Source organism: Zeugodacus cucurbitae, chromosome 5, assembly GCF_028554725.1.
Source record: "Zeugodacus cucurbitae isolate PBARC_wt_2022May chromosome 5, idZeuCucr1.2, whole genome shotgun sequence".
NCBI lineage: Eukaryota > Metazoa > Arthropoda > Insecta > Diptera > Tephritidae > Zeugodacus > Zeugodacus cucurbitae.
In genome coordinates this window covers 44,222,333-44,237,737 of record NC_071670.1, presented here as the reverse complement: position 1 = coordinate 44,237,737, position 15,405 = coordinate 44,222,333, and the positions used below count along the sequence as shown (strand labels likewise).

Genomic DNA, 15,405 nt, shown 5'->3' with positions numbered 1-15,405 from the left:
AATTGTAATAATTTCCAACTGTTTCCAAGTGCAAGCAAGCTGTGTGCGCATTCGGGTCAACTAAGGGGGCTTTTGTAATCTAAATACTTGTGATATTTGTATTTGCAGTTGTATTTATTAAGACATGTGGGTATGTATGCCCATCTAGTTTAAAAAATTAAAATTTAATAAGCTAGGCTATTATTAGAAGCATATCAGCGTACAACAACAACAATAGCAGTATACTACAACAAAGGTTTAATTAGGAAGAAATGAAGTGGGAATTGAATTTGTATATTTGTACAACTTTTCAAAATTAGTTGCCAGAGTTGGAAAGATTTTCTTGATTTAGAATATCGGTCCAAAAAACTTTCGTAATTCTTATTTTTCGACAATTGCTTTTAAGTAGAATTTAAGTAAAATTCTGAACAAAAAAGTCGCCATGTTCAATGTCTATCCACTTTATATTCAATATTAACAAGTTCATAAAGTACCGTTATATAGCAATTGTCAGTTGTTTGTACTCAATTTGTTGTTATTTGAAGTGATCTTACTATAAATAAAGTATACACAAAATTTTACTCAATATGATCGAGTGGTTTTTAATACATATATAAATTTATAGGTCAGTATGGGCGTTTTTTCAACAATATTTCCAATTCACCATATAAATTTCAACGTATCTTACAATTTACATCAGAAAATATAGGAGAACACTAACAAAGTTTTGATTTGCTGTTATTTCCAAAAAAAAATATGACCTTAGGCCCTAAAAAAATTTTCAAGAAGTCGTTTAAAAATTCGATACTTGAATATTAAATATCGAAATCGAAAATTCTAGAACAAAAAAAAGCTCAGAAATGAGACTGTGTTCGGACTAGACCCACGCTGTTAGGTTAAAAAATCATAGCGGATGATAGCTGTAGAAACCCGGGAGCTGGACGAAATGGAATCATCTCATCACTTTCTTCTGGAATATCCCGACTATGGCAGATCAAAACAAAGATTTCTCGGTCTCACTTTTTTGAACAACTGCGGACTAGCAAACTAGCGGATATAGAAATCACAAATCTCTGCAGATTTGTAGTAAGATCAGGGTGCTTCGTCGAATCTTAATGAAGACAGTTATCCGAGCTTCACAAAGGACTGTCCCTCATAGTCTAAATGTGTTTCCTTCTGGATAAAAGTCATACAACCTTACCTAAGCTACGGCCAGACTTTGAAGTGAAACCAAAAAAATGTGGTGAAATCGAGACAATTACTCAAGACCAAAAACTAAACTCTACAAGTCCCTCATCATTCCTGTCCTACTTTATGGTGCAGAAGCGTGGACGATATCAACATCCGATAAGACGGCACTAGGAGAAAGGTTTTGTGGAAGATTTACGGTCCCTTAAACATTGGCAACGGCGAATACGGCAGAAGATGGAATGATGGGCTGTATGTGTTCCGCGACGACATAGACATAGTCCAGCGAATAAAAAGAAAGCAGCTACGCTGGCTAGGTCATTTTGTTCGAATGGACGAAAGTGTTGGCTGCAGTACCCGCTGGTGGAATCCGAGAAAGAGGAAAGCCTCCACTCCGATGGAAGGACAAGGTGAAGAAGCACCTGACTTCACTTGGTATCACCAATTGGCGCCGAACTGCCAAAATCAGAGATGCATGGCGCGATGTTGTGGACTCGGCTATAACCGCGTAAGCGGTGTAGCCAGTCAAGAAGAAGAAGAAGGAGAGGCTTGATATGAAAAAATTATAATAAAAACAGAATACAACATTGATTGGTTCAAAAGCTCAGCGAGTCACTTGAAAAATAGTCAGAGGTGATTTTTTAACTACCGAAAAACAAGGGCAAATAACGACTTTTATCCTGTATAGAGCTAGCTACGAAAATAATATAGTCAATATTGGGACTATTTCTTGGACTTTGTCTTATTTAAATGGTTTTAAATTTATGATAAGATTACACACAGAGCTCAAAAAATCGTTCTTATTGCAGTTAAATATCACAGAAGACTGTTTTGAAATAGTTGCAACAGAGTTGAACACTGAGACTGAGTTGAAGGACTGAGGAACTCCTTTCTAACACAGTGAAAGCTTTAAAAAATCTGCTCATTCTCTATATATCTGTCTTTTGGACGAGATACGAGTACTTGTAATATTGGGCTCATTTATATTGGAACGGTTAGAGTAGAAAGGAGCTTCAAGTACTCATTAAAATTTATTGTATAGAGTCCACGAAGAGCTCATTACGTATCTTCTAGTTTTCAAAAACCGTATTCTATGTAAAATTCTCAAAATTTAGTATAAATTGACAGCCGCTGCGTTGCATTTACTACGCCGAAAAGTCACTGACTTTGTCATACGGACTGCTGTGCATTACGTTTACACAATGATACCGTTAATTGCTGATTTAAGTGAATTTCTTGCCGCGCCAGCTAAACTCAATCTAACCCAAATACATTTGTCACATAGTAAATGGAATTTTGTATAACACTACACGCTACATTTGCTACATACATACATACATACATATGTATATATATGTGTAAGTATGTGTGCAATCGTGTTTATGGAAAAATTTTCGAAAATTATTTCGCATATAAATTATTAAAAATAATTTATATGAAAGTCTCAAATGAACTTGTTAAGTGTACGATTTCCAATGCAATCTAAAACCAGCGCGAACATTGACAGACGAATGCAAATGTGCAAATGTATGTGTGTGTGTGTGTGTGAGTGTGTAAATGCAATGATTGCAAATATGCATACATACAGACATGAATGCATGCAAGTAGACTGAAAGACCGGCCGGCCGGTTGGCCAGACAGTACAAAACAAAACAGACGCTTTGTGTGACTTAATTGGTGCGCGCCCGTGTGTGTGTGATTGCAAACATTTGTAAGCAAATGCCAACAAATTTATAAGTATTAATATAGAATCACATATATGTATGTATGTATGTATGTATGTGCATTTGCATATCATTATACACTTGTAAGCATTTGCAAGTAGTATGAAAGCTTGTGTGTTTGACTGTGCGCTAACAAATCTTGCGCGTAACGTTCAACGCGTTTCGCATTCTTGACATTTGTCTGCGCGCCTACCACACAAATCACATACACACACATATGTGAACGCCTGTGTTTATTTGTGCGCGCATGTGTTCCCCCCACAACCGCCGACTGGCGCTGTAGCAGCGCGCTACCACAAACGCTCAACACAGCGCCTATCAGCCATACTGTTGGGGTTTTTATATTCTTTATTTTTTTTTCACTTTATTTTTGCCTCTTTCAATTCGCTTTGCTGCGCCTCAGGACATCGAAATACTCGGAAATCTATTTTTAAAGCACACGAGCATACAACAAATATACAAATCAAGCAAATAAAAATAAGAAGAAGAAGCAATATGTGCGCGTATAATAAGATTGTATGTATGCTATGTATGTACAGACGCTAATACAAAAAACAACAATATATACGCAACAACAACAACAAGCGCCAGCTATTAAAAATACTCGCATAAAATAAATAAATATTTCAACGGGCAACCGCGAGCGCCGCTACCGCGCGCCTACTGCCACTGCCACTGACGCAGACGCGGACGCGCACACCGACGCTGGCGTTGTCTCAGCTATGGCCGCTATATATATTTTATTGTATAGCTTTTATGGTTGTTGTTGTTGTTGTTGTTGCTGTTGGTTTTCCATAATATTTATTGCATGTAAAAGAGCTTACTCACACGATTTTCCATGTTCGACGACGACGACGACCCAATAAGCGCTTATGTTTGTTTGTATGTATGTAGCCGCGCGCCTGTATGTATATTTGTATAAAATGACAACAATGCTTAATCGGCGAATTATAATGAGTATAAATATTATTCAGTTGACAACAAAAACCACACGGACACACAGCGCATACAGCAACAACAACAAGCGCGTTGGTATTGACGATAAGAATGGTTATGATGACAATGGCTGCTGGCGTTATAAGCGGCAGTGCTTTTTTTCTTATTTTCTTTTTTTGTTATTTTTGCTCACTTCACACTAACGTCAATATCAATCGCGACGACGTGTATATGATTTGGTGACTTTTAGTGTACGCGTTGATACCGCGCTCGTCTACCACCAAGTGTGTACTAGAGTCCTGCGCTAGTTGATATCTACGCATATATCACAAATATATATTTGGTGTTACTGTTGTTTTTTTTTTTTGCTGTTGACGTCAAGAACATATAAGGCGCGCACGTAATTACACACAAGTTTGCTATCGTTTCGCCTAAGTACTGGACAATGGTGATCGCGACGCGTCAATTGGTAGTGATTGCTGGCGTTAGAGTGTATTTGCAATGAGTAGCGCGCTCACTTGCGCGTTGAACGACTGCTGCTGCACGATACCTTAATTAATAAAGAGTAAATTCAACCATTTAGGGAGCGAAAGCGGGAGCGCGCGGTGTTAGCGCACGCGCTGAAACACATAAACGTAGCGCGCGTTGGTATGTCGCCTTGCCGCCTACCGCGCGGTATCAAACGCGTCGCTCGACAAACACACTTTTAATATATTTTTTTGTATTGTTATTTGTTGTTGTTGTTGTTTTTTTTTTCAATACTAAATTTGCTTTGCGTGTTTTGTGTGAATTATTATAATTAATGTTTAACACATTCGCACTGCGGCAACAAAGGCACCGCGTTCTATGTAAATTTTGCAACGATTTCGCACAACGCGTTGAGATTTTTTCTTTTTTGAACTAGCGGTGTGTCACATACATACATTTTTATTATAAATTTTCATATTCACATAGGAAATATTGCAAACATTTTTTATTAATTCCACACTATTATAGTTGCTTGGTGCGCGCGCCGCTGCAGCGTACACGTTCGTAGTTTCAAAATTTTTATTGTATTTACTGGGAATAATAACAAATCACAATTAATAAAATTCACTTCGTCTCGTTGTTGCGCTCTGTTGGCAGCAGCTCACTCACAGCACGACATTATCGCTGGGAGCTTTCGACCACACTGAGACGCGCGCCGTCCGTTTGTTGGCGACGCGTACGGCTTGCGCGCTCCGGCTCGTGCTCCACATGAGCCACCTAGGAGCGGCGTATGCGATTGTAGCAATGGCGTAAAGTGTACTCGCACCGGTTTTATGCTCTTCATACGAGCGCAATTGCCCCAACCGCAGTGCGCACATGTCTACACACACACACTGAAACAAATATATAGATAGCTGACTGGCGTGAGTAGACCAATGCGTTGGCGTCGCTCGCGGCATGAGTTAGCGTCGTTGTTGCACAGAAAAGAGTTCTACGCTCCACCATGGTGACTACAGAGTGCATGCTACATTTCATAAAAGAAAGGGTTGTGTCTGCGTTTTCCAGGTACAGGTTCTTTTGTTTCGCTCAAGCCATTGGAGTTGATTGGGTTCAATAGAAATTAAACAAATATTAATTACTAATAGGAGAACTAACGTGGACGAGGACGTCGAAACATTCAACTAGTTTCTATGGTAGTAGCTTCACTGTTCTTTAGACCCATCCCATAATGATAGAAACGGAGAATACAACAGAAGGAGAATATCTACAATGGTTTTTCCCCAAATTCATTAGTTCATATCGTCATGAACGAAAGAAGGGAAAAACTTTGTTTGGGATTACTCTGAAAGTTTGACATTTCTGCTCCCGTACTTTCTTTATAGACGGATTTTGTCGGATCATGGATACATTCTCGGTGGTTTTAATATGGTTAACTGAATCAAATAGAGCTATCTTAGTAGAAAATCTCAAGATTTGTCTTCGGACTTTAAGACTTGCTTACAGTTCACTTCCCATTATAATGATATCGAACTCAGAAATGAAATTGTATATAGAACTGGTCTAAGGAGCCCGTTGGATTTTTATGTACACATGTTTTTCACAGTTTAATTATTTCAGGCTTGAATTTTAACGCAAAATCAGTCTTTCCAACGGGTGCTATTTTGGACTGAGTAAGCAACTCAAAAGTAAAGTCCTCTCTCGTCAAACAAAGACCAAACTCTACAAATCCCCCATCATTCCCGTTCTGCTTTATGGTGCAGAAGTTTGGACGATTTCAACAGCCGATGAGACGGCATTAGGAGATTACGAGAGGAAGGTTTTGCGGAAGATGTATGGTCTTTTGAATATTGGCAACGGCGAATACCGCAGATGATGGGAGAATGAGCTGTATAAGGACACAGACATAGTTCAGAGGATAAAAGACATATTGTCCGAATGGACTCTCCAGCTTTGAAAGTGTTCAATGCAGTACCCGTCGTTGGGAACCGTGGAAGTTGAAGACCTCCACTCCGTTAGAAAGACCAGGTGGAGATGGATCTAGCAGCATTTGGTATCACCAACTGGCAAAAAAAACCGAAGAGGAAAACTGAATGTCGCAATGTTGTTAACTCAGCTACCATCGCTTAAGCAGTGGCGTAGAAGTAAATGAAGAAGTACAAACACTAGGAGGGCCCATCTGCAGAGAATTTCTTTTTGATAATCTATTTCTTTAGTTATTCGCCAAAGAAGTTATGAAGTTATTCAACAGCAGTGGAATAATTGTAGTTAAGTCCATGATTGTGTATTGTGGAATTTCTTTAAGAAAATACAATACTTACGGAATAGAATGAACATACAAGTCATAGTTCAGTGGGAAGGGTCTTTTCATTAACTTCACTATTAGATTCAATGAGATCAGTGAAAACTGCATAATAAGGAACAGGTTTCATCTGTTTTAAAACAAACGAACTTGAAGGATGCAAGCAAACTCTCTACTACACCTAACTTAGATAAACGCAGAGGCGTTGTGGACCTTTGTGAATTAGGGATAAGGAGGTCAAGCCCTTCCCAAGACAGTTGAACCTACAGAAACGGAATGGAAATATTTTGCCAGCCCAAGACTATCAATTCGGCATTTGGGAGTATTTTTTATAGTTACAACAATAACAACAACGTAAAGTGTAAGCTTATTCCACAGGCTGCTTAGAACTAAGCTCTTTTTGTATGAGAAACCTTACGAAATTCTTTCTGTCCGAGGTAATATCATAACATCTTTATTTGCTTTGGTTTGATTCACCTGATCAACCTTCAGCACTGGACATTGGAAAATCATGTATTTTTGAAGAAAATTTGATTTGTAAAAGAAAAAAAATCACTATATCAGATATACTATAACTCTCTACTCATTATACTCTCGCAACAAAAGTTGCTAAAAGAGTATTATAGTTTTGTTCACATAACGGTTGTTTGTAAGTCATAAAACTAAACGAGTTAGATATAGGGTTATGTATATCAAAATGATCAGGGTGACGAGACGAGTCAAAATCCGAATGTCTGTCTGTCCGTCCGTCCGTGCAACGGATAACTTGAGTAAAAATTGAGATATCATGATGAAACTTGGAACACATGTTTCTTGGGATCGTGAGAGGGTTGCTTTCGAAAATGGGCAAAATCGGGCCACTGCCACGCCCACAAAATGGCGAAAACCGAAAACACATAAAGTGACATAACTCAGCCATAAATAAAGTTATAAAAGTTAAAAAAAAATTTGGAATAAAGGATCGCACTAGGAAGGGGCATATTTCGATGTAACTTTTTTGGGGAAGTGGGCGTGGCCCCGCCCCAAATCGGTTATTTGTATATATCTCGCAAACCAATAAAGTTATATAAACCAAACTTTCTGCAGTCGGTTCTCTTACGTACCCCACGACACACCATGAAATCGGATAATAACCACGCCCACCTCCCATACAAAGGTTAGGTTGAAAATTAATAAAAATCTGTTAACTCACTAACGAAAAACGTCAGAAACACTAAATTTTACAGAATAAATTGCAGAATGAAGCTGCACTCAGATTTTTTTTACAAAACTGAAAATGGGCGTGGCATCGCCCACTTATGGGTCAAAAACTATATCTCAGGAACTACTCGACCGATTCGAATAAAATTCGGTATATAATATTTTCTTAACACCCTGATGACACGTGTGGAAAATGGTCACAACCACGACAATTTCCCATGTAACTCAATTTTGAACTCCATCTTATTGCTTCACTTTATAATATATACATAAGAAACCAATGAAGATTGCGAAATAAAAGTTTACACAAATACTGTATATCATCTGTGGCGTCACTTGTGAAAATCGTAATTTGTCGAAATCGGACTATAACTTTTGAAGGCCTCGAACGTCGAATATAAAGAATTCAGTGCCCCATGGTAATTTTTCACCGAACATTTCGGTAAATCTCTCAGATATTTTAATTTAATTCAGAGGAAATATTTTTCTTTTAATAGTGTGTGTCTCAGTACCAGAAATGGTTAAAATCGGGTTGTAACTTCCCCCAGCTCTCATATACCTAATTATAGGAATTTAAAATTGAGTCAAATTGTGTTTTCTTAATAAAAATATATCAATAAATTGCGAGAGTATAAAATGTTCAGTTGCACCCGAACTTAGCCTTTCCTTACTTGTTTCAATATACAGATATATTTTTTCAGAACTGCTATAGAGTTATACGGTTAATTTTATATGTACAATGTAACTATATTCTCTCAACCGTAGTCTCGAAACTAACCGAGAGCCTGTTAGCTTGAAGTCAGACCCATCGTGGGAATCCCACATATGAGAAAAAGAAATTCCTATTGAAAACCATAGATTCATTGAAGCTGTTTTATACTTGACTAAGTATGAGGGGCTCCCACAATCCAAATTGGACTCGAATCGCCGCCATACACCTGTCACTAACTACATTAATGTTGTCGAATGATAACAAATAATTATTTACAACAACAACAATGCATTACATGTCATTACATTTTATGCAATTCAAACGTATTTTATTGTTAATGAACACAACAACAATAAATTACAAGTTCCCACCATTGAACCATATTTATTATTTATCAAATCGGGTAACGAGTAACGGCATACAGTATAGAATAGTGTGTTAATACAACAAAAGCATTTGAAGTGCACAACTCAACTGCTGCTCATTCCATTAAGTCCTACCCCACCCTTTACGCATATTCGCATTCGACAACAGAGACAGTTCGTCCGAATGGTGTCGTCGTGTGTATGGTTTTTCCCTAACGCAAATGAATGATGAAAATGCATCTGCAATTACTGTGGCGCTTCTAGGTCTAACAATAGCTTCGTAGAATCCAATTTTGTACTTGTTTTTGGTTTTTGATTTTGTTTTTGTTATTCTTTCAGCGAAAATGTCCGCACTATCAACTCGAGTACCTCGGCGTGTAGTGCAGATAAATACTACAAATCTGCTATATAAATATTGTTTCAATGTGTGTGTGTGTGTATTGTTGTTGTTGTTGTTGTTATTATTGTTGTAAGCGATTAGTCGGAAAGCCAATGCAACTGTGCAGATACTTACATATGTTGTTATTGTTTTACGCTGACATTTGTGTTGTTGTTGTCTACTCTACACTAACTTCATATAGTAGTAAATATCAGCCAGACAGGTAGTACAATTGCTCACTTCATTGCATCTCACCTTTGATTCATGCTCCTTGAGGTCCTTGAGAATTTCACTGGAATTGCCGTGTATTGCATTAACACACACACACACACGCACGCATACGCACAGGCACTCTAAAATTGTTCGGCTCCATTGTTCTACATTGTTTTTTCTTCTTCTTCTTCTTCTCATTTCTCTTGTGTCTATTGTAGAGGTTTTCGTCCTGATCTTTCATATCGCTAGCTAAATCGTCCTCGTCGTCTTCGGCTTCGTCTTTTGCTGGTAGTGTAGTCAATTACTAGCGTACCCGCAGCGTTTTCGAGTGTGTGCCATTGTGCGCCATCGTTATGTGATTCTCTACGCCTTACAAACTCGAGTGGTTATTAAGCAAATGCCATTGTACCGCTTAGCCAGCCGTGCACTATGTTTGCAAGTACCTCTCTGTGCATCTGTATGGATGTACATATGTATGTGTTTGAGTATTTCAAGTACCAGCGCTCAGCTGGACGCTGTGCTGCAAACAATGGCAGGACACTTGAAAATGCCCGGCGTATGGTGGATTGCCGAGGGCGGCGTACAATGGGCCTGGGTGCGACAGAACACTCGAAGCACAGTTGGTCGGCCCATTGTTTCAAGGTGCCTGGCATAGTGTGCGAAACGCTGTGTAATCTAGCGCTAGTCCGACTCTATGTGTCACTTCTTCGTTGACATTGTTATTGTTGTTGTCGGCTGTTGGCTTGGCTTAAATGCAGTTTAAGCGCAACAAGTTGCAAATGTATTGACACATTGCCTTTGGCACCGATTGGCTATGGCACATTTTAGTTTGCTCCAGCCTTTTGTCTAACTGTGCCATACTGCATATGTTTGGTCATTTCGTTTGCTGCCAGGACGTCTGTGATGCGCCGCGGTGCACTTCTGCTGGCATGTGCAAGTGGTAATTCGTTTGTAGTTTAAGTCAAGTTTCGCTGACCCGCAGGCGCACATCTGCATTGATTTTGAAAGATCACACCTTTGCTTAAGTGCCTAAGCCAGTTCCTAAGTGACAAGGTGCATCTATATGTAAGAGGACCGACCACATGCAAAGCGCATATCAATGACTCGCATTTTTTTAAATATATTTTTCGCAAATTTGCATTACACATTTACCTCTAAATATAGGGTGGTCTCTATAGTAGTTCCTTTTCTAAAAACTCCACTTAAACATTTTGCGGTCCAAGTTTTTGAGTAATTACACCCTAATCACACACATAGTTTCAGTATTTATATCAAGTTTATCGATATTGATAAGTGATTCACAAAAACTTGGTCCTTCACGTCAACCCACAAACGATCCGTTATAACCCACCTCCGAGACAGCTAAGAAAGAGCTTAGCACTCTTCCGTTCCCATGTCAGTCTGTTCTTTTCTAGTTAGCTTTCAGATGGTACGGGATTTTTATCGGGTCTGTCAACTCAGCAGCATTCCCATTTTTTTACCGATACAACAACACCAACAAACATGGTCTTTAAGACTTGATGCGCCCATCTCAAATTGGGTTTGTCGTATCAATCTTTTCTATCCTAGACCATTAGGTTACGTTAGTCTGGTAGACCTGCAGGCGACGCATAGACCAGTTATGGTCCTTAGCGATACCAGATAAGGCACTCACGTATTCCCTGAGTAATAGTCATCGTTTAGGAGGTTATCTCCTCCAACTTATCGTAATGTGGGCCCCTAAATACTTGAAGGGTTGTCTCGCTAAAGCAGGACAAACGCACAAGAGATGCTCCACTCCCGCTCTTGATACTTCCTGCATTCCTCCCGATGTGACAGTCCCATCTTATAGCAGTGTACCGATACTAGGTGTAATCAGTAAGAATGTCGACCATGGTCCTCAATCCTTTCTATCGAGTACCAGTACGTATGTAGTATATTTCCGATCTACAGCTTTGCACATGACCTTTTCTGTTTTACAACCCGGTAGATCCTTCCAGCGCGCTTTGATTTTTCTTATCATGCACCTGTCTATGTCGTCGTACAGACAGTGCATGGGTTTACCGATCAGGTTTTTAGGTGTCAGCAGGTCCATTCGAGGCCGAACCCACGAAGGAATGTATTAGTAGATCGGCTCGATCAGCTAATTTATTTGCAACACAATGTTTATAATGAAGTGGCTCTTCGCATTGCGTTTCACTGGGGAACTTATTCACATAGTGATTATTTCAAGAGAATTACTTTAACTATGGAAAACCTCCATCTTTAAGTCGGCCAACAGTAAGCACCTATAAGGCTGACGAACTAAAATAAGATTATATATAAATTATCGCTGCTTTATAGGTCCATGAGTAGTACGTATAGAAGAGCTGTCAACTCTTCACCATAACTTCCAACTCACAGGGCTCATCACCTCATAGATTGACTGCCTTTAAGATGAGAATAAATTTGTGTCGAACTTTCTAATTTGTAGCATTAGTAAGATCATCGAATTGAATCTAGGATGATGAAGAGCAGCTAAGCTAGGATGGCAGGAGTATATGTAGGGAAAACGACATCTTATAGACTATCTGAAATCATCAGAGATAACAATAATTAAACTAATAGCCATAACTCCTTTCCGTCATTAGGAGTTCATAAGGAGTTCGTAAACACCACATATGGTATACAGTATCCAAACAGCCGAACTCCGAAATTTGATTATTCGTAAAAGCAGATGTTTTGTATATCCAGACTTTCAATACCTCCGAAATGTTGTTAACTGCGATGGTAGATTTCTTTACGAAGCTACTTTTCACCTAACACTTCATTTTTACGTAACAAAATCGGCAAATATTTGAGCTTTCAGGCCATAGTGACGAAAGTTCTAAATTCGTATTTAGACCTCGAGCTTAAAATTATTGCTGAATTAATTTTAACTACTTTAATCTATATATGACAACCTCAGATTATCCAAAAGCATTTCCAGAAATGTATTATTTATGAAATAGCAATGAAATGATGAAATTTGCTTTCAATACAATTTTTATGGAATAATAATTAAATCTTTAGCGTCAAAGTAATCATTTCATGCCCAATAACCGGTTCAACTCAACACGTAATCGGTTCGCATAAATGCAACCCTGCAATACACTAGTATTTTTTGACATTTCTCATATTTTCCTCATTCGTCACTCACACTGCGAACGACGCGGATTTGCGAGCGAACGATAAAGAAAAGTATTTGGCAACTGCTTTCTGATATTTTTTTCATATTTTTTCTGTGAGTGATCTAAATTTCTAATACAATTTGCAACAAAATTTCAACGAAGTTCAATGAGTTGAAGTGCAATAACTCAAGGAAGCAGTTGTGGAAGTCGCAGCCCAAGAAGAAAATGTGTGTGTGCCATTGCTAAGAAGGGGAGAAGTAACAAGGAAGAAGAGAAGTGAAGAATTGAATTGAAGTGTGTTTATGTGTGTGAGGGAAGGTGCAGGGGGTCAAAAGTGTCGAGTATCGAAACGAAGCAAAGAATGTCAAATGCAGATAGAAAGTGATAATTGTAAATATAGCGAATGAGGTGATTGTGCTATGAACAAATAAAAATAAAAAACCAACCTTAAGTTAAATGCAGTAGTTGCAGCAAAACGGGAATGGACCACAGATAGACGCGCTGATCGGCCAACGCAGACGAGTAACTCGTGTGCCAGATAAGAGTACGAGAGAAGTGTAGGGAAACTGAAAGTCACCGTACAAAGGCCTATGACTGATACAAACTGATAGTCAGTCTGTTGTTATTGTTGTCATTGCGTCAAGTAATGCAGTGCAAACGAGTATTCGTAAACAAAGCAGAGTAGACTGAACTGGTGATTTAGCAATTTGCTGTCTACGACGTGCTCCCCCGCTGCTCTTTGTGTTGTGATATTACGCACTGTTAAGAGACAACTGCATTCGTCGTAGGATACATATTTTAGTTGAGCATACGTACGATCACCTTTCGCCTTTAATTTTTAAGCTTATTTAATTAAGATTAACATAACAAATGTATTAAATAACCTAATTTTAGTTTTCTATATTTACAGGTTAAAACTTTTGTAGATTCACATCATCAAGTTACGCACTGCCATTACTACTAGAGATCTTAGCGGTATAAAATACATATAGCGTATTCGATTAGTCCTGCAACAAATACAAAAGCAGCTACTGGCAACAGCACAGTCTGCGTCCACAATAAAATTAAAATAAATAGTAATTACTATATATAAATATATATTTAAGATCTTGCAATCCACATTGGGTTGCATTGTTGTTACAACAAAAAATTAAACGCAACGAGTGAAGCATACAAAATTACAGTTTGTAAGTTTACCAACCACACACTTTCGAGGTTACGAGCGCATTAAGGTACACCAAGCACAATATGTCAAATAACTATCAACACCACAACAATTACCGCGGCTCAAGCACTTCACAAATGAATGGACTACGGCCACATCACCTGCAGAACGGTGATTGTGGCGATGATGGTGATTGCTTTCGTCGCGGTGGTGGTGCAAATCGTCTGACAAATGGCTATAGTGTGAAGCCATTGGACAATGTCGCAGTGCCGGACATGTGTATATTTTGTTTTGAGGTGCTTGATAGTGAGCTGAACAATGTCGAAGCACCTGGTACACCCAAATTCACAAATGATGCTTAGTAAGTACTTTGTTGATTTCAATCATAAATGAATAATTTAAAAATATGTTTATTTTTGTATTTGCAGTCCATTATTTGTAACTTGGAAAACAGGGCGTGATAAGCGTTTACGCGGTTGTATTGGCACATTCAGTGCCATGCACTTGCACAATGGACTTCGTGAATATGCATTAACTAGTGCTTTAAAGGATTCGCGCTTTGCGCCCATCGCTAGAGATGAGCTACCCAAATTGACTGTGTCTGTGTCGATTTTGCAAAATTTCGAAGAAGCACACGGGTATCTCGATTGGACATTAGGCGTACATGGCATACGTATTGAATTTTTGAATGAACGTGGTTACAAAAGGACTGCTACTTATTTGCCACAAGTGGCTACTGAACAAGGTGAGCCATTAAGAAAGAAAAAAAAACAAAAATATATGTAATTTGTTAATAGATAAAGTCATAAAAGATAGCGTATAATGAATATTAACCTTTCTTCCCCAATTCACAGGTTGGGATCAAACCCAAACCATTGACTCTCTACTCAGGAAGGGGGGCTATCGTGCAGCAATCACCCCGGAAACACGAAAATCAATCAAGTTGACGCGTTATCGTTCCCAAGAAATTCAAATGAATTATAAGGAATATCGTGAGGTGTTGGAACGTCGGGCGCAATATGGCAAAGTGCAATGCTAACAAACACCGAAAATGCGTTTAAATCAACACCAACAAATTTTAATGCAGCAACAGAAACAATTTCAGTTACAACAACAAAAACAGACTACAAAAGCGCAGTCAATACAAAGAAACTTTCAAAATCTACAACAACACATGGAATACGTTGTTGCTGTACAACCACAATTACCGACTATACCACATAATAGATATTATCATTATTATAATTCTTATTATCTATAGTTTCTAGCTATACAAAACGCGCCGCGCCAATGCTAACTACAAACAAACAACAAAAAAAAAAAACATCAAAACATAAACGAGTAACATCATAATGACGAAAGCAATTAACAGCTGCAGCGTCAGTAATAAACGCGTTTTCCAAAAACAATAATAATTTTCTGATAAAAATATATATATATATATATATAAATAACAATAATGGTACATATTTATGTATATGTAAAGTTCAAATAATCAAAAAATCAAATTGTAATGCTAATTACTAAAATTTTATTCATTTTACTTATAAGGCGTCTGACAATTGTATATTCGTCGCGCCGACGTGCTTCTAAATACTAATATGTAAATTCATACATACATGTAAACAGTAAATGAATTTTAATTTGCA

At 38.2% G+C, this 15,405-nt stretch overlaps 2 protein-coding genes across 8 annotated transcripts in view; one reads left to right on the top strand and one right to left on the bottom strand.

Moving 5' to 3' along the window:
* LOC105213714 (ataxin-1) overlaps positions 1-4,080 on the bottom strand; it is a 38,379-nt gene extending 34,299 nt beyond the window's left edge. Inside the window, exon 1 of the mRNA XM_054230456.1 lies at positions 3,722-4,080. The gene's annotated coding sequence lies outside the window, so the exon portion shown is untranslated. The remainder of the gene's footprint in view (positions 1-3,721) is intronic.
* Positions 4,081-12,601: 8,521 nt separating this feature from the next.
* On the top strand, positions 12,602-14,878 carry Cg5902_1 (uncharacterized protein CG5902). Of its 7 annotated transcripts, none has more exons than XM_011186740.3 (4): positions 12,602-12,818; positions 13,502-14,117; positions 14,185-14,501; positions 14,611-14,878. In XM_011186740.3, exons 2-4 carry the CDS (start codon positions 13,840-13,842, stop codon positions 14,793-14,795), a joined length of 780 nt encoding a protein of 259 aa, XP_011185042.2. In that variant the 5' UTR covers positions 12,602-12,818; positions 13,502-13,839; the 3' UTR covers positions 14,796-14,878. The 7 variants fall into 7 exon arrangements, with proteins under 7 accessions (XP_011185042.2, XP_054086455.1, XP_011185038.2 ...); XM_054230480.1 differs by having other exon boundaries at positions 12,602-12,867; XM_011186736.3 differs by having other exon boundaries at positions 12,602-12,981.
* Positions 14,879-15,405: the final 527 nt, after the last annotated feature.

Excerpts from the sequence above, each read along its gene's own strand:
- Cg5902_1 (XM_011186740.3), top strand. The coding sequence starts at position 13,840 with ATGTCAAATAACTATCAACACCACAACAATTACCGCGGCTCAAGCACT. Across the intron at positions 14,118-14,184 it reads AAATTCACAAATGATGCTTA|TCCATTATTTGTAACTTGGA; the intron begins GTAAGTACTTTG and ends TTGTATTTGCAG. Across the intron at positions 14,502-14,610 it reads ACAAGTGGCTACTGAACAAG|GTTGGGATCAAACCCAAACC; the intron begins GTGAGCCATTAA and ends CCCAATTCACAG.